Raw genomic sequence first — 26,747 nt, forward strand, 5'->3', positions numbered from 1 at the left:
TTCCTCCTATCTTTCCCTCCTACCTCCACCGCCCCCTTTTAAAAAACTGTTCATTTCCAACACCGTCCAGCTCAGATGAAAGGTTCATTCTTTTTTCTGAAACCTGAAAATGTTAATTTAATATTTCTCTGCACGGTTGCTGTCTGAACTGCCGACGTTTTGTTTAGTGTCTTTAACTTCAGATTTCCAGCATTATTTTGATGTTGCTTTGTTTTCCTATGAATAGCACATCTGACTTTTTTTTAGAAAAAGCAGAGTATATATATATATATATAAATAATATAAGTTGATTCGCTTACGTATTAAAGGAATCGATGATGTGGAACATGTTAATGAGCTCTGGCCATGTATGAAAGAGGCCGATTTCAGGAGAATCCCACCACCTCTCCCCTTTATTAATTCATGTTGCACCTTTTCATTCAGGGATGGCACTTGACTGTTTAGATTTTCTTCGGAAATGTTGGGATTATATATAGACAGTAATCATCGTTCTCTTGATTAATGTGTCAATCGAACAATGAACAGAGCCACGCTATCAATAAAATGTCTTCTAATATTGATTTGTTTACGCATGAGACCTTTTGTCCCGGAATTGTTCGGGGGTTCGGTGCCTTTGTAACATGGAAAAATAAAGAAATATGAAAGACGCTTAAGCCACAGGAAATCTGCGGCGGCCCTTCTGCCGAGGTATTGGGATGAAATGGAAACATTTGATCGCTTGTTTTGGAGTCGTTGGATTTTTTTTTATGCCGAGTGACGCAGGTAGACAACGAGCTGACGCACAAGAGTGGATTGGCATGGAGTCCACCTCCTGAAAGCTGTCAAAGAGACGAGCTCCAGTATCCAGTATCCGCAGAACAGCGCCGCTCAGCCCATTCGATCTGCGCTCTCCAGGGTCCTGAAACCGACGCCGAGTTCATCGGCAGGCACACACCACTCACGGGGGTCTTAGTGCTAGGAAGGGCCGGCAAAGGAGGTCGATACCCCACTCCAAGCCCCACCATCTCCAACAATGACTTCCAAATCTGCAGCACTTGCACTCTTCCTCCAAGCGTTTGCACTGGTGTTATACCAGATCCACGCATTCCCTACACCTGGAGGACTGAAAGGTAGGTCCAATTTCAAATGGAAAGAAACACATTCTTGTTGGAACAGATGAACCCGTTACATGTAAATTTATCACGCCGCCTGTTAGGGAAACCGCAGTTGAGCTCATTTGGTTATTCAGTTAAATATTATTTCCCGGCAGGTCTTTTACGTCCCCGAGGACTGTCATCGAGGAGATTCTGATCCAGTTGCAGTACGGCTGCTGTGCGAGGGGGTTGCTATTATTTCCGATTTATCAGATTTTTCGCAATGAATGTAACCAGTCTGTCCACCCAATATTGAGTTGCGTGCTGCAATTACACTTGAATTTGTTTGAGTCTCTGTGACTACTTCGCAAATATTTCAGCCGAAGCCTCCAGATTGTCACTAAACTTAAGGGGGCTTTTCCAGTGCTCCGGCCGGAGGCTAATCCGTCGATGCGGTTAATCCGTTTACGTTAGAAATATTTCAACCACATTCTCGATCAAGTTGAGGATTTTAATAAAGGGTTGTAATTCACAATTAGTTTTGCACTGTAACTTCATCGTTATCACGGCGGACTGAGGCCATTGGGCTATTATCAATGTGCATGGGGCCAGGGCTTCTAAAATCTTGATCTCAACATAGTTTTAAAAATGGCTAAACAGTGCCCTGTCAAGTATTGCTGTCAATCTGTGTGCCTTCATCAATAATGTTGCTACAGTACAATCCTACAACATGCGGTAAAGCAAAATGTCACATTTGCCGGTAACGCCATTGTTGGTCGTGCAAGGAGTCAGACTGGAACTTGGTAAAAATTTCCATTTGTCAAACGATTGATAGGAATTGGCTTAAATCAAATTTGTATGTATCATCGTTCCAGTTTTAGCAATTTATAGCCGACATTCGGTGTCAAAAATACGTTGTTCCTTGTTATGGAGCCATAGAGTTTTACAGCACGGAAAGAGGCCCTTCGGCCCATCGTGTTCGCGCCCGTCATCAAGCCCCTACCTACTCTAATCCCATTTTCCAGCACTTCGCCCCTAGCTTTGTACGCGATGGCGTTTCTTAAAATACTTAAAATAGTAAATACTTCTTAAATGTTGTGAGGGTTCCTTTGGTAACCAAGTGTCTGGAAGCTGTGTGCAATACTCCACATATAAAAAGGTGCATTTGTTATTTCTCATTCACAGATAAAATCATTGCTTCTTCCATTTATTGCAGACAAAGATGAATACAATCGGGAATTGTCAGCGGAAAGACCAGTAGAGGAACAGGTAAATGATTTCAAAATAGCAACACATTGCTTCAGAGGCAACCTCTGATAAGTTATTCATATTTTCGCTAAATTAGTCTTTGTTATTTCATTTAATGTTTTCACAACCTGATCATCAGTGATATCGTTCCCTTCTAAAATCTGATTTAAAATGAGTGTACTAGTCTAATTCAAACATTGTCCTTTCGGGACATTTGCAGGTAAATAGCATCTGGTATCATTACATATCCCACCTCATTTGAGTCTTCTGCTTTTGGCCCTCTTCAAGTAGATTTGGATCAACAACCCAAAAGCCAATATTACATTCACTTTTTAAATGTTATTTTTCTCCCTCCCTCCAGATTGCTGAAGCCGGACGGACCAGTCAGTCAACATCTACAGGTTAATATCATTATTTACATAGACCTTACATGTCATTGACAGACAGAAACAAGCAATTCGCTCCAAATGCTACACACGAGCCTGGAAACAGAGCACAAGTACACAATTAGTACGCCTCATCTTGCCTATTCTCCAGTCTTTCACCCACTACCACACCATTTGATCCTCTGCCCTTCACCAGTTTAGACAGCACAGTCTTCAGCCCAATTCGCCGAAACTCCTCTGCATTTCTACACCTCTCCACTTCTCTTGCCTGCTTTTTAAACCATCTTATACACCTATATTTCCAACCAAACTCCTAATTCCGCCCTCCATGGTTCAGCTTTGTTTCTCCCCATCTCTATTTGTGAAAAACCTTGAGAGACTGAAGGCGCTACATAACTGCAAGACATTGCTATGCTAGTAGCTTTTGTTGGTTACTTTACACGTCAGCGTTCCCTCGGTTACTTTTCACCTTTGCCCATCATGTCGATTTGATATCCTTTCAGAGAACAAGGCCCCGCAACAGAACGATTCGGCTGCAGATGATTTCCTTCTGCTAAAGTCCTTAGCAGAGCAAGAAAGGAGTCAGAAGAGAGACCATGCCGCAAGAAACTCCCTGGGTGGTTCTTCTCCTCCCTCTGGCAACACGGATTCAACCAAAAGCAGAAGACTGGCGCAGGACTACGGTGATTCCACCAAAAATGCAATGGATTACAACGATGAAGGTCTTGCCATTTTGATTGAAATCATTGCCTCCTTTCCACTTGTGTGGTCCATACTTGGTTTCCACACGGATAAGGCTCGTCTGTGTGCAATGCATTTGCGCGTTTTGGATTCACCATTATCATTGCGTGAATTTTAAAAGCAAACTCTAAGCCTTAAAACATGATTATGATCCAATGACGTTTATCTTTGCAGATGACCCCGACGGTCTTCACCAACTGGACGGGACACCCTTAACAGCTGAAGACATTGTCCAGAAGATTGCCAACAGGATTTATGAAGAAAACGACAGAGGGGTGTTTGACAGAATTGTTTCCAAGCTCCTAAACCTGGGATTGGTAAGTGCCAACAAAACTTTACCAACAATTCTAAACATATTTTCTGTAATGAAACAAGAAAACATATTTAATATCTACCTATCATACAGGCAATGGGCAACTGGAGCTGAATAATAGAATAATATCGCATCAGCTCGGGTGAATGATTCAAAACCATTTTTCGGGATCATTGTAGACTCGCTGACAGATAATTGGAGCGTCTTTTGTGCTGCGGGCATATGAACGAAAAATTGCAAGAGTCATATCTAACATAAAAATTGGGAATACATGATACATTCATTGAAGACAAGAGTCGTGGCCATGCGTTTCACATACTAAAATAAGCGTTATTTAATTGAGTTTCAAGTGTTGTAGGTTGGAAAAGCGTCATTCATAAAATGAAGACAGTCTATATTCTTAGCATAAAAGCAGTATCTGGCGGATGCTGGAAACGTGAAATTAAAAACAGAAAGCGCGGAAGAAAGTTCCTCAAATGAGACTCACATTGGACTCGAAACGTTAACACTGCAAAGATGCTGACGGATCTTCTGAGTATTTCCAGCACTTTCTGTTTTTATTCTACATTATTATCAACTGGATGCTCCCGGCGGTACAGAATAGAGATAGTTTTTTTAGTTTTTTGTGGGGGTGGGGACTCAGGTCAATATAGAGAACATGGAGTGGAAAATTCTCACGCAGCTGCTCCTCTTTACCCGTAATTCTACAGGATTTTTCTTTATCATTTGCAAGTTAAGATTTTTTTGTGTGTGGCTCTCCACCCGCCCCCCGCCCCCTTGCATAAATATGTATGACCAAGGAAAGTGTAGAGATAAACAATGTCCAGACACAGGAATATGAAGATGAAAGTGTAGAGATAAACAATGTCCAGACACAGGAATATGAAGATGAAAGTGTAGAGATAAACAATGTCCAGACACAGGAATATGAAGATGAAAGTGTAGAGATAAACAATGTCCAGACACAGGAATATGAAGATGAAAGTGTAGAGATAAACAACGTCCAGACACAGGAATATGAAGATGAAAGTGTAGAGATAAACAATGTCCAGACACAGGAATATGAAGATGAAAGTGTAGAGATAAACAATGTCCAGACACAGGAATATGAAGAAAAAAGTCCCAAAGGTAAGTGAAGGAAAATGAATTCTGTCCCTTTGCATTTCTATTTCTCTCTTGCACTTCTCCTTGTTGCTGAGACCTCCTTGGTGAGATTGTTCAGTTACTTTTCTTTCCCGTCTAGCGGAAGGTCTCTATATTTACTGGAGTTTTGCGTTCCTTTTGCTGTCATTTCTTCCTGTTGATCTGCCTCCCCGCAACCACCACCCCCACCACCTTGCTTGTTCCTTTGTCTCACTCCTAAAGGCTGTAAATAAGTAGGAGTTGTCATTTTCTTGACTGTTTTTACTTGGGGTTGTATTAAGTACCAGAAACGCTACAATCATGGATTTTATGTCATCTACAACATATAATAATACTTTGAATTGCAGCATTGTTGGATGTAGAGTTAAAGGAATGTTTTAGCAACTAAAGCCACCATGGGCATAATCAATGGGAATTGCCTCAGTTTAACTGCAACTCCTTAATTCACTTCTGCCAGTGTTCCAGTAGGTGAATTTACCACCCTATGTAGTACAGAATTATGCCAGTGAGGAAGGCCCAACATTCAGTTCCTGCTATCTGCTTAATTAAGAGCAGGAAGATTACTCATGAATAATCATAATGATCACTGTCCAAGAAAGTGGGAATGTTGGGAAAGAATGGAATCAAGCTCCAATGCTATGCCCTCCATGGTCAAATAGCTGTTCAAATCTCATTAGCCTTTGAGATGAAGGACCATTTGACAGTGGTATTAGAGGATGGCCAATGGCTGTGGAGCTGTACAGCAGGAACCAGTGATTTTTTTGGAAGGGGCTCAATTAGGTAAAAAGAGAAAATGAAACATTATTGATATGCTCACAACTTATTTATGTCCATTATAATGTCAATATGTTCTTGTTATAGATCACGGAAAATCAGGCTTACAATCTAGAGGATGAAGTAGCAGCCGCTCTGCAACAACTTATTGCCAATGAAGCTAATAAGAATGAAGTGGAGGTTGGAAATATTGATTACCCGAGTATGAAGGTAGATGATGACATGAGTGAAAGAGAAGAGGAGAAAATGGCAAGTCCATTGAAGCAAATTATGAATTTCCTTCCTTTGTCACTAAATAGTTCCAATATCAATGATTTTTTTTTTGCAAAATGTCTGATTGCTTTGGTGTTATTGGAGTGTATTTCCCATCGAGGAGACTATATGTATTATCGACCCAAACTGAACAGGTACTAGCATTATGTGGTCAGATAAGACTAACAAACGAACATAAGAAACGGGAGCAGGAGTAGGCCATAAGGATCTTCCAGCCCTTTCTACCATTCAATTAGATCACAGCTGATCTGATCTTGGCCTCAACTCCAAATTTCTGCTTCTTCCCCGTAACCCTGGACTCCCCTTGTAGATCAAAAATCTATCTCAGTCTTAAACATATTCAATGACCCAGCCTCCACAGCTCTCTGGTGTAGAAAATTCCAAAGATTTACGAACCTCCAAGAGAAGAAATTCCTCCTCATCTCCCTTTTAAATGGATGACCTCTTATTCTGAAACTATGCCCCCTAGTTGTAGATCCCCCATAAGGTGTAACATCCTTTCAGCATCTATCCTCTCAAGCCCCCTCAGAATCCTGTATGTTTCAGTAAGATCGCCTCTCATTCATCTAAATTCCAATGAGTATAGGCCCAACCTGCTTAATCTTTCCTCATAAGACAATTCTTTCATCCGTGAACTAAAAGCTGCTCTTTTTGGACCATTCATGATCAAGATCATCATAAAACCCCAGTTAAACAGTGAAACTTGCTTCTCCAATGAGTTTTATCACTAAGTGTTGCCATGCTGATCAGGAGAGTTCCAAGCTGAGCCCCCAGTTAAATCATCTCAACCAGGGTGAAGATAAAGGTGCTATGATTGACCTTAATACATATGTTTCAGGAAGGAGAACACTGCCTTGGATTTCCACTCCTGATTGCTACACAGTGACTCCTGCTGGATATATGTGAATGTGCATGTTGAGTTGGGACAACTGTAGACTCAGCTGTACTGCTCCTCAAATTGAATGACACATTGACATTGGGTTGCCAACCCTTCAGGATTTGAAAATCAATCTCCAGGACACTGCTGTGTGCAAGCTTGGAGAAAAGTCATAGGGACATTAAAAAGATTGTGCTTTATTTTGTCATTTTCTTTGAACATTTCTTTTTACCTGATAGAAAATATTAAAAACGGGAGAAAAAGGTTGTTTGGCTGATAGTCAAGCTTCATCCAAATGGGTAATGAGTCTTTTTGCTTTCCATTTGGCATAGGAAGGCAGTGGATCACAAGGATGGATGTGTTGGCTGAACAATGGCTGGATATGGGGGCAACTTTTTTTTAATATTCATTCACGGGATGTGGCTGGGCCAGCATTAATTGCCCATCCCTAGCGGCCCTTGAGATGGTGAGCTGCCTTCTTGAACTGCTGCAGTCCATGTGGCTTAGGTACACCCACATTGCTGATGGGAAGGGAGTTTCAGGATTTTGACCCAGCGATAGTGAAGGAACAGCAATATATTTCCAAGTCAGGACAGTGAGTGGCTTGGAGGGGAACTTCATGTGATGAAACCTCCAGGAATATATTTAATCACAGTTGGCAACCCTATACTGACATGGCATATACACGAATAATGGCCTCTTTGATGCGCGACTAGAGAAGATGTTTAGTACCCGCAGGATCATTCCCTAGTAAGGAGTTAATGTTTTGAGAAGGCGAGAAGGAGAAAGCAGACTGAAAAAAAATCTATCAAGAAGTAGCAGTGGCCTTAAGAGATTATATGCAAATAAACGTTAGCACCTAATTGTTAGTCATAGAAAATAATACTAGTTTGTTGGCAGCATTTATGCAGAAATATCAACGGAAGTGGCCATCGTATGTTCAATGTTATAGAATTACAAAAAGGTGAGATCACAAAGCAGTCGTTGCCACTTTGTTTTTAAGAAAAACAGGCATAAAGATTTATTAAATGATGTTTTCCAGAAGAAAACCCTCCTATAAATGTAAAATATATCATTAGCCAGAACAACAACAGCATCTTCCCTCTTGAATTGGACAATAAAGCACAAAAGAATTTCTCATTTACAAGTGCTTGGCAACTGCACAGTGCTAATTACATCATCCTTACAGTTTACATAATTATCTTTATTATTTACAGAACACAAGTAATACATTAAAATTTCAAAAGGGCAGCAGTGACTTTGTGTTTATGTGGAAGTTTTTCTTGCTTCAGTAATTTCACATAAAATATAAGGTGTCAGCCACTGCTCAGTGGGTAGCACTGTCACTTCTCAGCCAGAGGGTGTTGCAATCAAACCCCACCGTAGTTACTTGGGCACACATTCTAGGCTGACTGAGGGAGCATTGCACTGTTGGAGGTGCTGTCTTTCAAATGAAACACTAAGCTGAGACCCTACCTGCCCTCTCTGATCCTATGATACTATTTGAAGAGCAGTGGTGTTTTCTTGGTAGCACTTAACCTGCTTCAGTGAAGTTGGCTATCAGGCAATTTATGCTGTTTATGGGTTCTTGACGTGTGAAAATTGTCTTCCATGTTTCCCTTCAACTGTGATCACGTTTCATAAACAAAATACTTTTTATTAATAATGATTAACTGTAACACAATCCTAGATATCCTGAGGTCGTGAGATGTCATATTTAAATGCAAGTTCTTTTTTTTCTTAATTTCTTAAAGTCCAGTTAAGCTACATTTAGGCAGACAGACAACACCACAGCACCAATGTATTGCTTCATGGGGCAATAAGACAAAGATTCAGCATATGACTACCAATAGAACTCCTTCTCTAAGCCATATCACTGCAGTTAGTGGGTGAGCAGAGTCCAAGTGCTTCCTCATAGAAATGGACAGAATATTCACACACGACTCATTCTAGGTACCTTCAGGTGAAAGGGATTTCAGAATTTGCTGCCCTTCTAAATGGGAACAGTGTTCAATGTAGGACAAAACACATCCAACAAGAAAAAAAATTACACATGCAATGCACTTGTTTCATTTTAAATATAAGATAATAATTATAATATCAGCTGTATTTATGTGCAATTTATCATGTTGCTGACCCCACTTAGCACTGCAGACATTGGATTACTTTTGCAGTGCAGTGACTATTATGCAGGAGTTATACTATCATATTTTAAAGAAAAAGTAGCAGAATATACTTGAGAGATGTTCCGCTTTTTAATGCTTCCCAAGCCAGGCTGCAGTTTAAGACGGAGAGTGTATGAACCAGGTTGTTGTTTTCAGGGTTTTACCAATTCACTTTTTAAACTAACAGCCAAGCATTAGTCTTCATTATTTATTCCTTCAGTCCTCAACCCCTCCAAACAGAGAATCATCGCTGCTGATGGCCCGCTTAGCTGGGCTAACATCTAGAACTTGCTTCAATGGGAAATGCTGACACAATCCCAAATATTACCATTTCCTCATACGCTGTGTAATCAACAGCCCTAAGATCTCCAATAAGTACCTCTCTGCCATAGGTGATAACTTAAGGAAGCGACTATTTCCTCAACATTTTTTTGGATATAATGCATGCCACTTCTCAAATATCTGCCTCTCAGACAGGCACCTGGGTAGAATAAAGTGAGCCTCCCTACTTTTGCAGTGAAATCAGTGAATATAAATTTCCAACACAACACAGACCCTCCCCAGAGTTCCACATAAAATCTATTTAACTCAGTCTTGATAGCTCCGATTGCCCCAGCCTTTTGAAGGATAGTGCTACAAATTTCTACCACCCTTTATGTGAAAAAAAAGCTGCTTGATCTTGCTCCTGATAGGCCGAACTGTTACGAGCAGATATTTATGAGAATATGGATAACTTTTCTTTTTACTTTCACACATTTCACAGAAAATGAAAAAGCCTAATAAGAATGCAGATGACTTCGTGAAAGAGGAGGGTGATGGTCCTCTGGGCAACAGCTGGGTCTCAACCAATAACATGGATCAAAGAAGCAGTGCACCCACCACCGATGATCTGGATGATCTTCAGTATTTTCCAAACTTCTACAACCTGCTGAAGAGTTTGAATACAGGTAATTGAGATACTGGGATAGATTTTGTGGTAAAAATAACAGTGAGGTTAGCAGCAATCACCATTATTCACATGTAAATCAGACAGCAATTTCCAGCGACCACCTATGTACAGTTAAATGGGTAAATCAGGACGTTGCTGTCCGAGGTGCCCTCTTGCCCAAAATCTGCCTAAAAATGTTACCTTACCAAGAAACTCACCATTGAAATACATGGAACAACATGAGGTTACGGTACTTTGCTATAATAGCAAACATTAAATTTGCCAGAAAATGTGACAGCTTGCTCATTCCAATGTAATGGTAACTTTTTAGTCTTTCATTATGTTGAAGTTTAATTTAAATATCAAGTGTTGATCAGTCTTGTGTAACTAAGTTTGCTTTTGCGCATTTATACAATAATTTGATTTCAAGCTAGTTATGTGAAACAGGCTTTCAGATAAGAATGTCCATTTGTGATCAATTGACACCTTTAAAAGAAAATTGTATCGGCATATGCAAATTTTAATGGCAAACTAGGTCTTAAATACTACCAAAAACCTGCCACTGAAAATTAACCTTTATAAGTGTGGAGTCTCATTCCTTCAGATTTTAATTATTGTTGGAGATTTTAAAATGTTTTTCTTTAATTTTTCTTTCTTTCCCTTTCATCTCTCTGAATCTAATCTTTCTTTTGCTTTCTGTATCCAATTTAACTTTGAATTAAATATTCCAACTGACTCCCCAATTCAGATCCTGTGCTGCTCATTAATGATTCTTCAACCTGAATTGGAAAAGCAGATGCATGGTTGCTTGGACTGTTCATACAGATCCCACATTGCCTCTAGAGTTGCTGTACTTTTGTCTGTTGTCTGACAGGAATGTTCAGTGCAAAAGTCCATAGAAAATCTATGGGCAAGTGCAAGAGGGAAAAATGGTTGGTGCTGTCCTTTCATTGCTGGCCACAGGATCCAGCCCATTAGTTTAATCTCAGAAATTGAATTGTTACTTTCATATCAGACTGCATAATTAATTAATGCCAGATTATCGTGTAGCCATTACTAAAGCTAGCTTGACATAAATGGTGGTGATTATTCGGCCTGGATGAGGTGAACAGTAGAATTTATGCATTTAATGCAGAAATTTAAGAATCCATCCTTTGCAGCAATGAAGCTCTGACAGCCATTAGTATGATCACATGAAAATGGCTGGATCAGTTTGGCTACACGCTATGATGAGTTTTAGTGGTGAAATATTGCAAGTAATATGTTATTATATGAACCAATGTTTTTCTATTCTACATCATATTACTTATAGGGGCACTAGTCACTGAAAAATAATATAGAGAACAAGTGTCAAAAACAACTGTGTCACATCAATCAGGTCTTCTCTTTGTTGTTCAAAATATTGAAATGTGCATTTTAAACGTACATTGCTATGTTTCTAGATTTGTTGAAAACAAATGCTGTATACAGTTTTACATAGCACATCTAATAATCTCTTGTTAACACAGAGCAAGGTGCAAAAGAAAAAGAAACATTAATAACCATAATGAAGACATTAGTTGATTTTGTGAAGATGATGGTGAAATATGGAACTATTACACCCGAAGAAGGTGTTTCATATCTGGGTAAGAATAAATCTAATACATAGACTACTTCTACATGGGTCAAATGATCTGTTACAGTGATAGATGTAATGTTGCATATACATTTTTTATCTATGGCTGGTTGCAAAGTTTGCAGGGAGCATATTAACCTGTTGGATTCTTGTTCAATTGCTTTTGAAGATCAGGTAGAATTTTCAGACAGTTTCCTCCTAAAGATTTTGTACCTCTCTCTGGAGATTAAATAGATTGTAAAAGTTCATGGCAATGTTAATTGTGTACAGTTTATTCTATTCAAAGGAATGGATTCAATGCGCTAAAGGATCCTTTCTCATTTCATAATTCATGTTCCTAAACTTAAACTATGGGGGTTCCATCCACTGGTGTTTCGATAAGCAGTGCTACAACTCTATTGCACTGGAGTGCTGTTAAAGTCCTAAATTTAGAAAACTGCATTTCATTTCACAAAATAACCTCCATCATACATGGATATACTCTTTCTTATATAGGTATTCTAAAATATTGCAAGCAGAGAGTTAAATTATATTTCTAAATTAAATTAGGTATGCTGAAAGGACAATTTAGAGAAGAGGTTTGGAAGAACATCTGCAGGCAAAGAGTGGTCAACACTTGTAATGATTGACAAGAGTAGGATAGCAGAGGCCAAAACCTTAGATTCACTCAAGATACAATTAGATGACATGATGAGGGTTTATATAAGTTTTCTTATGGATAAACGGGTTAAGATAAACCTTATTTGTGATTAGTTTAACTCATCCTAAAATCTTGTAACTAAGAGTTATAATCAGAATTTTAATCCTTTTTATGGTGCCTTTAAGTTTGTATAGCAAACCATACAAAGGAAGATCTCAAATTGAACTACAAAACAGAAGAAAAGGCAAATCAGCAAGTAGGGTATAGATGACCAAATTTAGGTTTTAACCACCTAGGGATTCTAAAAGGAAATATTAAGGGAGCTAATGAGACAGACGAAGAATATTTTTTTTCTTTCAGAGGGCCGTAAGTCTTTAGAACTCTCTTCCCTGGAGCGTGGTAAAGGCAGAGTCATTGAATATTTTTCAGGAAGAGGTAGATAGGTTCACGACTAGCAAGGGAGTCAAAGGTTATCAGGATTAGACAAATTGTGGAGTTGAGGCCACAATCAGATCAGCCATGATCTTATTGAATGGTGGAGCAGGCTCGAGAGGCTGAATGAGCTACTCCTGCTCCTAATTTGTTTGTACATGTGTTCATATGATGATTTTGGAGTCCTGGTAAAAACTAAGTGTAACAAACAAAGCAGTAAGTTTTTATTTCAATGCCATGAGGAACAAGTGTGCTTGAGTCTGTATATTTGCAGCTTTAGAAGAGTAAAGAAGGCCAAGCTCTCAGAGGCACTGAATCATAGCAGCAGTGAAAAAAAAGAAAGAAATAAAAGGGTTGTGATGAAGAGAAATAAATTGGAGACAAAAGGTGAGAGAGGAATTGTCTATCAGATGATAACATTTTTTCTGGTTGTGGGTATGAGAGAAGTATCAGAAGAGCATTCTCAGGTACAAGACTGGTATTCAAGTCTTGAGCGTTCTTAGGTTTAAGATAGAATTAAGCATCAGTGAGAGTAAAATAAACAGTTTGTATAAAAGCATCTTGGAGATCTGGAAATGGAAGAGAACTGAGAAATAAAGTCAGACGAGATAACAAAGCCAAGAATGCTTGATAGAAAAAATAATAAATGTTGAGACGTCAGAGGTGAAAGTTACTAGCTGTTGGGTAGATTTTTAAGAGACACGAATAAAGCATGTCTGAAAAATTGGAAGAAATATGATTTATTTTTACATCATCACAAAGAAAAGATCAAATTATAGTGATTAAGGACTGGAGGGTGTGCAGACTGAAGACATGTTACTGAAGGATTGTGATGAATGTAGACTGAAATGGTTTGTTAAGAGGATAGAATTGGATGATCAGCTACCAAGGTCACTGACATGAAAAGGGAACAAAATGTAAGCGAGGACAGTGCCCAGGGAATGAAAAAAGGTCAGAGAATGAGCCATCAAATACAGCTCAGATTCAACAATTTGAGATGAAATTAGATATAGATGAACATAGTTTTGCTTTAGTAGTCTGTGGTGTGAGGTGCTAAACATACAGGACAATGATAGATGCTTCACCAAGCTATTCATATACAGAGTTCCAGAGGTATATAATACAAGTGAGAGTGTAGTGGAAGAGCTATGCTAAAAAAAAATTAAACCAGGAATTTCAGTCCAGCATTATTTCAGCATTAAAAGCTGCTTCTATAATTTGGGGAAAGCACTGATTAGATGAAGAACTGTGCTACACTTGGTGTAACTTTTCAGTTTCCAATATCAAGTTGTTTTTTTTTAAATTATTCATTTATGGGATGTGGACATCACTGGCCAGGCCAGCAGTTATTGCCATTGTTCTAGTTGCCCTTGTTTAGAGGGCAATTAGGAGTCACCCACATTGCTGTGGGTCTGGAGTCACATGTAGGCCAGACCAGGTAAGGACTACAGATTTCCTTCCCTAAAGGGCATTAGTGAACCAGATGGGTTTTTATTACAATCTGCAATGGTTTCAAGGTCATCATTAGACTTTTAATTCCAGATTTTTATTGGATTCAAATTTCAAATCCAAATGGTGGGATTCAAACACAAGTCCCCAGAGAATTACCCTGGGTCTCTGGAATACTAGTCCAGTGACAATGCTAAAATGCCACTGCCTCCGCGGTCAGAACGGTAAATGATGAAAGGTCATTGACCTGTTAATCTTTCTCCACAGATTCTGCCTGACCTGCTGAATTTTTCCAGCATTTTCTGTTTATATGTCAGATTTCCAGCATCCTCAGTATTTTTGCTTTTATTTCAGAGAAGCATGTTCATTTGCAAAGAATTTTAACCTTTAAAAAGCAAATTGTATCCACACATGTCGAGAATAGGAATTGATAGCTGTGGAGATGTTAATAGTGCTGCTTGCTATTTCTCAGGGAGATGTAGAGAACAAACTTCACCCTTCTAAAATAGGAAACAAATAGGCTGTGGAGTTTGGGGGTAATTCATGAGAGGGTAATTTTGCATGGAGTCTGGATGGGGCAAGTTTGAAAGGTCAAATGACTGTTTCTTGTTCTTAAAAACAAAAAAACTGCGGATGCTGGAAATCCAATTCTCCCGCTCTAAAGCAGAGTGACAGCCAATATTATTATGATGAAAAATAACCCGAGGATATTTGACCCTTTAAGAAATCAATTTATATCATATCAGGTACAAGCCCCATCACTATAATACTCTGCTTAGGATCTAGTGCATAATATGACCAAAGTCATTTTGTGAATATCTTACAACAAAAACTATTAGTTACTGCATCTTCCCTCAGCTCTATGTACCTTAGGTTATAAATATTTTCAAACTCTTCTACCACCATATTATATAATCACACTTTTTAGGAGAGAAGAAAAATAATGTTTGAAAAAATTCAGGTCAGACATTGAAAGATTAAGTTCCTCAATTGCCATTTAGGTTGTCTAGAGTTTCATCTCCTGTCAGTCACCATCTCGAAATTGCAGCCTTAGGATAAGAAATCAATCTCTTCAAATGCCTTTTCGATGCATTTCAAAGTCATTGAAAAGTATTGCACACCTCTGGTAAGTGTGATTACAGTAATCAGGCACTGCACAGCTAGAAATCAACTGCAATATTAAAGTGCCTGGCACTTGCAGGTGGTGGGGAGAGCCAGGAATCATCCTATGGTACAATTCACAAGTCTTGCACAGTTCCAATCTTTTTCGGAAAAACACAACTGATCACAAAGGGAAAATCAGGAACATAGTGCACTGAATCCCACAAAGAGGAGCATGTCAGGCATGGAGAACTGTAATTTCTTCACCATTAAGTTCAATAAACTACCAGCATATCATTTTGAAATTCACCTTCACAATTGCAAGGGCACACCCGAGCGTTATGATGCTGTTGATAAATATAGAGCATACACATTTTACTGGAAAACATATCAAGTTCACATTAAATATTAATTTTATTGTTGGAGAAGCTTTGCAGTTGAACCTTTAAAGTGAAGCACTTTAACCGAGCTGCCTTTCTCAAACATTACAAAAGAAAGGGTTTTCATCTATACTGTACCATATTTTCATTTACAGTGCTGTACATAATTTTGAGACTGATTTATTGAAAGACAATGAAAGCAGAAATGCACAATTATAAAAATCTTAAATATTAGTCTAGTCTGTGTTTCCACTTTAGTATTTGTTATTTTAGTCTATATTTAAATAAGGAATTTTTAATGAACACAGACATGGCCAGACATACATCCTGAGCCTCCCAAGTGTTGGCTTAGCTCAGTTGATGGCAGTGCCATAACTGAGTTGGAGGATGGTAGATTTGAGGCAGCTTTGGTGCTCATCATATACATGCATAACATTCATGCTCAATGATGAGACTTGTACTTATTTTTAAAGTTTCTTGAGTGAATTCTTTTTGCCCAAAGTGATGGATGTTTTTGCTGGAGAATGAAACACTTTCAATATCTTGCAACAAGTACCAGATCAAACACATCAGTGTGACAAAAGACATAAATAAATTCAACTTACAGCTCCACAACAAAGTGCCTCTTGCCCATCCTGAGATACCCACGAGGGCAGCATTTTACCTTTCACCATGCCAACCATCTTTTTGGCCCTTATGAAGTAAGTTTTAGCTGATTTAACCAAGTTTCTAAAAGGGTGTGGGGTCACGGTACAAAACTACCACAAATGTGCACTAACTAGCATTAAGATAAAAGCAAAAAACTGTGGATGCACTTCTCTTCTATTTTTACTTAGTTCTGTTGAAGGGTCATTTGGACTCGAAACGTTAACTATGCTCCTTTCCGCAGATGCTACCAGACCTGCTGAGTTTTTCCAGGTATTTTTGTTTTTGTTTTGGATTTCCAGCATCCGCAGTTTTTTGCTTTTATCTTAATGCTAGTTAGTGCACATTTGTGGTAGTTTTGTACCGTGACCCCACACCCTTTTAGAAACTTGGTTAAATCAGCTAAAACTTACTTCATAAGAAGAATACAAGAAAATTGGGGATAAAGCCACTCCAACGATAAGGCCACTTGGCCCTTCAAAACTCTCTTTATTGAATCTCGTTGTTTTAAATAACCCTAACTTTTGCTTTGTATTTTATTCCAAAAATTTAGCGCTCCAAGCTAAATAATGTTCTTTAGAATCCTCACATACAGAGATGAGAGTTTTAATCCATGAGTCTGAGATGGATTTGAACGTAAATATCAGAGTTGACAGGGTGATGGTCTTTATCACCCCACCTTTCTTTGTGCATTTCCACTCGTATTCATGATGTAACAATCCCATTGAATTGGAAAAAGTAATTTAAGTTGTTTGCTGCAAGAAACACAATTGTTGCAAATAACAGTTTTATGTTCTGATTATATTCTTTTTGCTGAAAATCATAAATCTTAACATTCTAATATGTCAAGCTGATTTATAAATCACATTTTAAATAGCAACCTGAGTTATACACAATATCATAAATTTTCCAAAAGGATTTACAGATTTTTTTAACATTCAAGGAAGTCTTCTGTACAAATCGTGAAGTGCCACAGTCTCCACTGAAATGAATATACAGTCACGCAAATTCTAGCAAAACAAAGGAAATTGATAAAAACCAAAAGCAACACCCAGTAATCTTTCAAAATCTACCTTGTAGTTAAGGAACAAGAATAATATTAGTCATGACAAACAAAGCATTCTAAAAATGTGTACTCAGAGGTGTTTGATATATTGAGCAAGATCAGCGTGTGGTACTACAAATACTAAGTGTTCATGTAAACGCCTTCTACATGGGATGCAAGTTGCTATGGGAACTAAAGTGACAGTGTTGTATGATTCAACAGGAATCAGCAGATAAAAGCCTTAGTTGCTTAGATACTGGGCCTCCATTTATGTCCAAACTGTATGTCTACTTAGGATTCAGTTGATGCGGGGCAACTAATGTGATTCAGCTGTTACTAGGTGCCTGAATGGTCTGCTTTGAAACAGTAGCTTTAATTTAAATTTGTAGCAATGTCACTTATGCTGGCAGTTCCTAAATTAAACTAATTTACTCCTGTCATTAACCCCAAGATGAAAACTGAGGTGTAAAAATGAAAGTGAGCAGCTGTCCAACCATCTCATCACCAGTTATTTGTCTACAGCTGTGAACCAGTTTGTAATAATTAGCAACATTTACATTTAAATTACATTGTGTTAAATATAATAAATTAAAAATGAATTCCTTTAAAATAGACTAAGCACTAGAAAACTGTAGTTCATGATACAGGTACATACACGTGCATACAGCGTCTTTTATTAGAACCAGGAGGTATATCTTTAGATGAAAGGAGAAAGAATGATAAAATAGACACCACTATTTGAGATCTGCAATGCAGGAACTGTCTCTCTCTGGAGATTTGAACATCTGCTGGGGAAAGGGCCATTAATGTAATCTGTTATCTGGAGAAGCTTGTCTGTTACATAATCAGTGCATCTGAGGTTGCAGCATCAGTGGTAAGTCTGCACCCTGGACATTTTGAGTATTAATCAGGAGCTTGGAATGTCCATCTGGACCAGCTTAGTGCATCAATTGGGAAAAGCTAAGTGCTGTCAGTGTAAGGCCAGGCCATTTATCCCTGAAGGTGTCAAGGTCAAGCCTATATCAAATGAATCCTAATGAGGGGACGTGAATGAAGAGTTGAGAAGTTTATATGTTGTTTAGAATTTTTTTTTACATATTACTCCAGGGTTACAAGAAAGGAATTTTTTGTGAGGGATGGAAGAGAAAGGGAAAATATTTTAAAAAGGTTGTGTTCCTACTGGAAACAAACTAGATCATTCATCCTTACTTGTGACCAGGTTGTCTATGAGTGTATATTTATAGTCTGTTTGAAAAGAGTGTGATTCATTTTGTATTTTTGTCAAAATGAACTCTGTTTTTCTGCAGAGAATTTGGATGCAACGATAGCCGTGCAGACAAAGAACAAGCTTGGTAAAGTAAAGGCTTATCCCATGAGTAAGGAAGCAGCAGGTAAAGCTGAGATCTAAATACACATGTAATTGTTTCATTTTTTAAAAAAAGTTGTATTTCCTCCCAGGAAAATAAATTTTGTACAAATATTCATGTTTTATATTAAATTATTGAGTATATTTAAGACCGAGATAGATAGGTTCTTGATTGGTAAGGGGATCAAAGGTTACGGGGAGAAGGTGGGAGAATGGGGTTGAGAAACTTATCAGCCATGATTGAATGGCGGAGCAGACTCGATGGACCGAAGGGCCTAATTTCTGCTCCTATGTCTTATGGTCTCATGGTCTTAAGGTTTAATTGTTTTCTGCAGATAGGGGTGATGACATAGACAGCACAAAGAACAATTTTGGAAAGCTGCAGAAAGAGACTGCAAGTTCTGAGGACTCCACAAAAGAGGAAGTAGAAAAAACAGAGAATTCCAAAGGTACAAAGTTCACAATTCCCTTTAACGAGAGCTGACATTCTCTTCACAGTGACTGAAGAAATGAGAACAATAGATTGTCCTTATGCCTATTAAAGGCCTCAACAGGAAACAATTTCACAGGCGATTACAAATCCAAAAACAGGATTCCATTTTGGAATCTCGTTAAGCGATGTGCTTTACAATACCAAAATAGTATTATCTTTATAACAAGCCGGATAGTAGAGTGCGGCATCTTGGCTGGGGAAAGGGCCAAATGCTCACTCAACACCTAACCAAAAAGTTGTATGTGAAAGTCCTAGAGCTGACAGAATTGTATAATAAAGGACTTTAAGTGGTTCCTACCTGGACTGCTGGACAGCAGATAACATGGTAATTAGAAAGAATTCCCTTTCCCCCACTCCTTATCTACCAGCATTTTTGAGGAATGCTGCACCAGATCTTTAATTAAGCCAAAGATGCAAGTCAAAGCCAATACTTTGCTGTTATAATGGGCATTGTGCTCTGAATCATCACATACAAGCTGCAACTGTAAGTTCAAATAAAGTGTAGATCTTTTAACTCATACATGGGGAGCAAACTGAGGAAGAAAGTTTCTGTTTGTTTCAATTAACACCACTATTAACCAACTTCATACCTGGATATTCCTTTCAATGCACCAATGAAAAAGCTTCTAGGTGCTTTATGAGATGCTTTTGGGCAATTGTGAATTTAGCCAATTCTGAATCCAAGAGGATAAAAGGCATTACTCATTGCAAAGGAGAGTACAGCGATGGCATGTTTTCTTTCTATTCCTGGCCAATACCCTAGGTAGTGATTACTTTTACTGATTGAAAGGGTAGCGCACATGAAAGTGCATAATCAAATTTTGTTTATGATATGAGTGGTAGGTTAATTTGAATTCTAAACTGTAACCAGTTTTCTCTCATTGTAAATTACTTCAGTCCAAAAGGTTTCAAGAATATATTCCAAATATTGCTTGCAGAAAGCTGCTGATACACACTTGAAATATAGGTCAGATCTGCCACTGTCTGTCCCGTGGCTTCTTTAGAAGTGACAGATGAATTAATGTATCATTCACTAACTGCTCTATTAGGAATGATTCTCAGAGAGCCCTGCACATCAGAAACTGAAAAACCAGTACAAAATATAATGGGATGTACTTCTTCTTTGTTGTATTATTCTGTAGGGGAATTTTAACATAGGCGAGTGGGTGGGAGGTTAAATGGACTAAAATTCCGAGTGTGGCAAGAAGCCGACTCCAACCCCGCCGGCCCCCCACAATTTCCTGGTTTTACTCTAGCAGGACAAGGGTCAGACAGCCAGCCTGCTTCCAGTGGACCGGTTGGCATTTTAAATACATTAACAAAGCTTCGGATTTAACCAGTTTTGCAGGTTTAACTGTGGCCGGCCTGGGAAACCCATGAGGTGAGACTTTCGGTGAGCAGGCAAGTTCCTTCAAAGCACTCTTTGTGGCTGGGGGGTCAGGGTGCTTTCTCTTAGCACCCACTTCCCCACCCCGCCCCGCACCTCCACAGACCTCCACCATAGAAATCAACCCCCCATCCTCCCAGACTGAAAGCCCCTTGGGAGTAATTGCTTCCCGCCCACCCCACACCACTGCACAAACACCCCAGCTCCCACAATCAGGGATCAGACCTCCCCCCCCACCTGGGATTGGGTCTGGCTTCCCCAGGATCACACTCCCAGGGAATCACAGGATCAAGGATGCACCTGAACTCACAGTCTTCTCTGGAATGCTTCCCACCCAGTTGGAAGCCAACCCTGTCAATCAGGTTTGCTTCAGGGTTGGAAACTTGTCAGATCCAAAATCTCTACAGCATGTGGAGAAACCCATTCTCAGAGGGTCAGCAAGTAAAAACTCCTCCCAGTGATTCTATGATACTTCAAGATCACAAATAGCTGAATTTGTGCAGATGTGAAGCCAAGTTCCAGATCAGGCAGTGGAAAATGTTTGGGATATCTCCTTTTTATGATTTGTGATGGAATTTTAAACCTGATTTATGGATATCAAGATCCGTTTTGATTCCACCCCATGTTTAATTAGGTTTATCTTTAACTGTTAAGGCTAGTGTGCTAAATATTTGGGGGTCAATGAATATTCTGGAGCTTTGGTTGATTACTTTGGAGATCAGAATTTAAATGGATGAGATAGTTCATGAAGAGGCAGATTGTAAATAATTTGCCAAAGCAATCCACGTGTTGGATCATTGCCTTAGCTTTCCTTGATACCTTGAAGAATTATCAAGTTTGGAGGTTTGAGTGTATAAGTGGAGCAATCTCCACCATGAAATTATTGCCTTAGTCTGGTATTCATGAACCAAAAGATCCAGATTTTATAACGGCTTATTCAAGTTTGCTCTATGAACTGGTTAGCTGCTCTACTATGCATTGTCATCCTTCTTGAAGTTGGTGTAGACTGCCATAAATGGAATGCACAGAAGGAAATTGGAAATGTACAATGAAAGTGTCGTGGCTATAACTAGGCTTAGTTCATTTGTTTGGAATTTGCAGAGAATGAGTGAGTTTTCAATTATTAAACGTTAAAAAAGGATGGATCAATTCAATTCATCTTTTGTTTGCCTTATTATACCTGGACATCAGAGGGTTGAAATAAATAATCCTGAAAACACACAATTAGTGTCATGACAGAGGACCTTTATTGAAAACCAGCCAACTCCTATTGCAGATGCTATTGGACTCTTGTGCATTCCCAGCAATTTTTAAAATTCAGATTTTATCACTACCATTACAGAGTCATTATCCACAGGCTTGTTTGACAATATGCTTTTACAGAAAACAAGGGATATTGAAAATATTGCATACAAAAATTCATTATGTAAGAATAGTAATTTATTGCCTATGTTTGTCAAGCATGTTTTGAATCACATGATGAATGAAGATGAACATTAAGCACATTCTCTAATAACAGTGATCATTTGTGGATAAAAGGTTACATTTCAAATGATAGTAATGGCGTTAACTGCCACTGCTTTTGATATGAAGTAACACCCCTTTGCATATTTATTTTATGCTGTTCCTTTTGTTATAGTCTCTGTACATGAGCTAGAAAACAAAAATACTTGTTTCAAATCTGACTTGGAATTCCGTTTATGGCTGATCCAAGCCACAGCCCTATTAGCTACACTCCATATAATCCCCTGAGGTGTTTACCAGCTACTCAATGAACAAAATCTGTTCTATTGCAGTAACTAGAAGGTCACTGCAGCCTTTTAAGAAATGTTTGAGGACAAAATGACATTCCCAGCATAAAACCCAAATAAACCATGTAATATATGGAAAAAGGTGGAGCAAATATTGTAAATTCTAGCAACAGTAAATGTAAACAGACTAGAATCACAACGTTAAAAGTAATTTCTTTATTGTGTACCAGCAATCTGTTAGAACATTGTTATTTCACATTTTATATTTAGTTTTGCTGAATAGTAATCTATTCAAAATCATAACAGAAAATGTGGCTCTGTGTCATTCATGACCCATTTCACTGTGGGATGATGCTAGAGCTGGAATAAACTGGTATTCCCTTTTCTTCCTGTTGTTGTCCAGTATACTAGAAAGTAAGATTACCCCAGCCTTCATACTGCAAATGAGAAGTGTTTTTTTATTATTTGCATATAAAGTATAGTATTTGCAGTTTCATTATAACAATTCATCAATTCAGTGATTTTTCTCTTATGTATACACTGCTAATGGCAATATAAATGAAAGCAGGTGCCCTGTTTATTTTTGGGATGGTGTTGTTTACGGAACATGTCTGTTAAAGAAGTCTTCATAATCTTCTGTATGTTAACAAGTCTTTATTAACTACTTCTAACTATATATAGTAAAGGGTACAGCAAGAAGCTAGCTCCATACCTGGGCCTTAACATGTCTTTGCTCAACACTTCACAGACCCTAGTTTGGGCCATGTGCCTCCTTATATCAATGGGCAGTACTGTACTCAGTCCCTGTATATGCCAGAACCTTCATTATACAGCTGAGTGGATGATCCATCTTGGCCACCTCCAGCTGTCCCTAGAATCACAGATGCCAGTCTTCAGCCAATTTGATTCACTCCACGTGATATCAAGAAATGGCTGAAGGCACTGGATACTGCAAAGGCTATGGGCCCTAAAATATTCCAGCAATAATACTGAAGACTTGTGCTCCAGAACTTGCCACACCCCTAGCCAAATTGTTCCAGTACAGTTACAACAGCATCTATCCGACAATGTAGAAAGTTGCCCAAGTATGTTCTGTACACAAAAAGAACAAATCCAACCTGGCCAATTACCATCCCATCAGTCTACTCTTGATCATCAGTAAGGTGATAGAATGGGTCATCAACAGTTCTATCAAGCAGCACTTGCTTAGCAATAACATGTTCACTAACGCTTAGTTTGGGTTCTACAAGGGCCACTCAGCTCCTGACCTCGTTACAGCCTTCAAAAATGGACAAAAGAGCTGAGCCCCAGAGATGAGGTGAAAGTGATTGCCCTTGACATCAAGGCCGCATTTGACCGAGTATGGCATCAAGGAACCCTCGCGCTACTGGAATCAATGTGAATCGAGGGAAAACTCTCCACTGGTTGGAGTCATACCTAGCACAAAAGATAGATGATTGTGGGTTGTTGGAGATCAATCGTCTCAGCTCCAGGATATCACTGCAGGAGTTCCTCAGGGTATTGACCTAGGCCCAACCATCTTCAGCTATTTCAACAATGACCTTCCTTCCATCATAAGGTCAGAAGTGGGGATTTCGCTGATGATTGTACAATGTTCAGCACCATTCACAGCTCCTCAGATACTGAAGCAGTCCCTGTCCAAATGCAGCAAGACCTGGACAATATCCAGGCCTGGGCTGACAAGTTGCAAGTAGCATCCATGCCACCCAAGTGTCAGGCAATGACCATCTCCAATAAGAGAGAATCTAACCATCACCCCTTGATATTCAAAGGAATTACCATCGTTGAATCCCCAATATCAACATTCTGGGGGTTACCATTGACCAGAAACTGACTGGACTAGCCATATAAATACTGCACCTATACGAGCAGGTCAGAGGCTAGGAATCCTTTGGTGAGTAACTCATCTCCTTACACCCAACGTCTGTCCACCATCTACAAGGCATAAGTTAGGAGTGTGATGGAATATTCTCCACTTGCCTGAATGAGTCCAGCTCCAACAATACTCAAGAAGCTTGACACCATCCAGGACAAAATAGCCCACTTTATTGACAACCCATCCACAAACATTCACTCCCTCCACCACTGACGCACAATGGCAGCAACAATAGATGGGAACACCATCACCACCATCTACAAGATGCACTGCAGGAACTCAGCAAGGCTCCTTAGACAGCACCTTCCAAACCCAAGACCGCTACCATCCAGAAGGGCAAGGGCAGCAGATAGATGGGAACACCAACACCTGGAAGTTTCCAAGCCACTCACTATCCTGACTTGGGAATATATCGCTGTTCCTTCACTGTCGCTGGATCAAAATTCTGGAGCTCTCTCTCTGACAGCACTGTGGGTGTACCAACACCACATGGAGTGCAGCAGTTCAAGAAGGCAGCTCATCAACACCTGCTCAAGGGCAATTAGGGATGGGCAATAAATACTGGCCTAGCCAGTGATGCCCCCATCTCATGAATGAATAATAACATTTACCAGCATTTCTGAAAGTGGCATTGACAAAAAGTTTGTGAAACATTGACTTGAAATTAAACTTGTTGCACCCAATTCCATTTCACCATTAGTTCAAGCCCTGGAGCATGTTTTGTCATTACTGAGTACTAGGAACACCATATTGGTTAGTGGGTAAAGAAACACTGTCATTTATACTACTTGCATAACATGTGGTGCTTGCAATATATTGTTTCATATGAACTGCCTCATAACATTTCACAAATACTATAACCTTTTACTTTAAATGACACGCTGTACTTGTTACTGAGCAACTAATGGCTCTTCTTTCCTCGTCGGTCAACAGATTTTGACAAAACAGAATCTTATCTAATGGCGATCAGAAAGAATATTGAGTGGTTGAAGAAACACAACAAGCAAGAAGATGGAGAAGGTATATTCGATAGTATTGGAGATCAAGATGCATTTTCAGCAGTAAAGAATTTTTTAAAAAAGTTATAACACTGAATATTTAATTGATCTATAAATAAAATGCGAAGAGATTATGTGATTCAAGACCAACTGTGTAAATTAGATTATTTTTGAGGACTCATTGATGGCAAGGGCTCCATTTTACTATGTTCAATTCAAAAAATGGAAAACAGATTCACAGTTCATTTTGTACTATATATGATGTCCTGTAAATGCAAAATGAAATTAATTTGCATTCCCGATTAGAAACAAAATAATGAAGTTCTGAACAATCAGAGCATCATACTCACCTTTGAATGTAGTGGGTTTCATTCTTTCAATTTAACCATTCGCCATACAGCATTGATAGTGCAAGTCTTGCAAATAGAATAACTGAAAGAATGCCACTCCATCTAAGAAACTTTCAACCATAATCAGCATGACCCTCTTAATATGTTCCAACTGGGTGGCCAACATCAGTTATTTTGAACACAAAAGGCTTCTCAGCAATAAAAGAGATCAGTTACAACATTTCATAATTACATTTTCTATAGGCCAGCTAACATATCAGTAGGTCAGCTACTTAAAGTAACCAACAGTTGATTACCAATTATTTGGACCCAACTATTGAGAAGGCAAAAATTTTTCCCTCATGATCGCTAGCTCTAAATGCTGCTTAATAAAGGTGCATACTAATTAGTCACTTTCCAAATATTGTTTATCCTTCATCTAGACTAGGGGTCAGCAACCTTGATAACAAGCCATTAAAAAATGACAAAAAATCTTAAGTCGTAATGCTGTGACTCAAATACCAATAGTAATGAAAAATAAAAGAGACAAATTTCGACACAATTTTAATGGATTTTTATTTGAAAAAAAGGTAATTGAATATTTCTCAAGTAATGTCGATAAAAATTTAAAAAACAAAACAAGCCATTTAATTACCATCAAAATGGGCTTGATCGATCAAGAAAGGGAGCTGCATACAAGTCCTTAATGAGCCACATGCAGCTCTGAAACCATAGGTTGCAGACCACTGATCTAGACCATTGCCTGAGCCCAAAACTGAAATAGGTGTTGTATAATTTGATGCAGAGTATGACCTTCAGAAGCTGCGTGACATCATTGATCAACAAGTTGACACCTACGTACAGAAAGGAATCCTGGAGAAGGGAGAAGGAGATGTCATCAAACGTATTTACAACAGCCTGTGAAATTCTCCAACGTATGAGGGAAGTCTCCTGGTTGTCATAATCCTTCAACAATGGCCGGCAATGCAACTTCACTTACTTCTAGTTCATATTAGGCTGTGTATAATAGATTTTTTTTCTGGCTATTCTGCAACGTCAAGCAGGTTCTAAACTAGAATAGGGGAACAGAAAGCCAATGGAAAACGGTGGGGGTAGGGTGTGGGGGGAATGGGGATGATTCCATGTTCCCAGTGGAGAAGCTGTGCTGGCAGGTAGGGAAGGTCAGAGACAGTGCTGCCATTCTATCAGTGCTGCTCCCTGCTGGAAGCACAGGTTCCTAAGATCATCTGAGCCAACATAACTTTCTCCATTTCAGAATAGAGACTGCTGGATATGCA

General features: G+C 38.9%; 2 protein-coding genes across 4 annotated transcripts in view; one reads left to right on the forward strand and one right to left on the reverse strand.

Moving 5' to 3' along the window:
• Window positions 1-977: 977 nt before the first annotated feature.
• On the forward strand, window positions 978-26,537 carry scg3 (secretogranin III). Of its 3 annotated transcripts, none has more exons than XM_041174814.1 (12): window positions 978-1,109; window positions 2,290-2,342; window positions 2,683-2,722; window positions 3,211-3,429; window positions 3,623-3,765; window positions 5,766-5,927; window positions 9,757-9,940; window positions 11,430-11,546; window positions 18,536-18,619; window positions 18,930-19,043; window positions 25,056-25,142; window positions 26,255-26,537. In XM_041174814.1, exons 1-12 carry the CDS (start codon window positions 1,013-1,015, stop codon window positions 26,371-26,373), a joined length of 1,419 nt encoding a protein of 472 aa, XP_041030748.1. In that variant the 5' UTR covers window positions 978-1,012; the 3' UTR covers window positions 26,374-26,537. The 3 variants fall into 3 exon arrangements, with proteins under 3 accessions (XP_041030748.1, XP_041030749.1, XP_041030751.1); XM_041174815.1 differs by having other exon boundaries at window positions 18,536-18,580; XM_041174817.1 differs by having other exon boundaries at window positions 3,211-3,390.
• Window positions 21,726-26,747, reverse strand: part of lysmd2 (LysM, putative peptidoglycan-binding, domain containing 2) — a 98,334-nt gene continuing 93,312 nt past the window's right edge. The window contains exon 4 of the transcript XR_005941424.1: window positions 21,726-22,662. The gene's annotated coding sequence lies outside the window, so the exon portion shown is untranslated. The remainder of the gene's footprint in view (window positions 22,663-26,747) is intronic.

The sequence above is a fragment of the Carcharodon carcharias genome, chromosome 26 (genome assembly GCF_017639515.1).
Source record: "Carcharodon carcharias isolate sCarCar2 chromosome 26, sCarCar2.pri, whole genome shotgun sequence".
Taxonomy (NCBI): Eukaryota; Metazoa; Chordata; class Chondrichthyes; order Lamniformes; family Lamnidae; genus Carcharodon; species Carcharodon carcharias.

Excerpts from the sequence above, each read along its gene's own strand:
- scg3 (XM_041174814.1), top strand. The coding sequence starts at position 1,013 with ATGACTTCCAAATCTGCAGCACTTGCACTCTTCCTCCAAGCGTTTGCA. Across the intron at positions 2,343-2,682 it reads AAAGACCAGTAGAGGAACAG|ATTGCTGAAGCCGGACGGAC; the intron begins GTAAATGATTTC and ends CCCTCCCTCCAG. Across the intron at positions 18,620-18,929 it reads CATGAGTAAGGAAGCAGCAG|ATAGGGGTGATGACATAGAC; the intron begins GTAAAGCTGAGA and ends TGTTTTCTGCAG.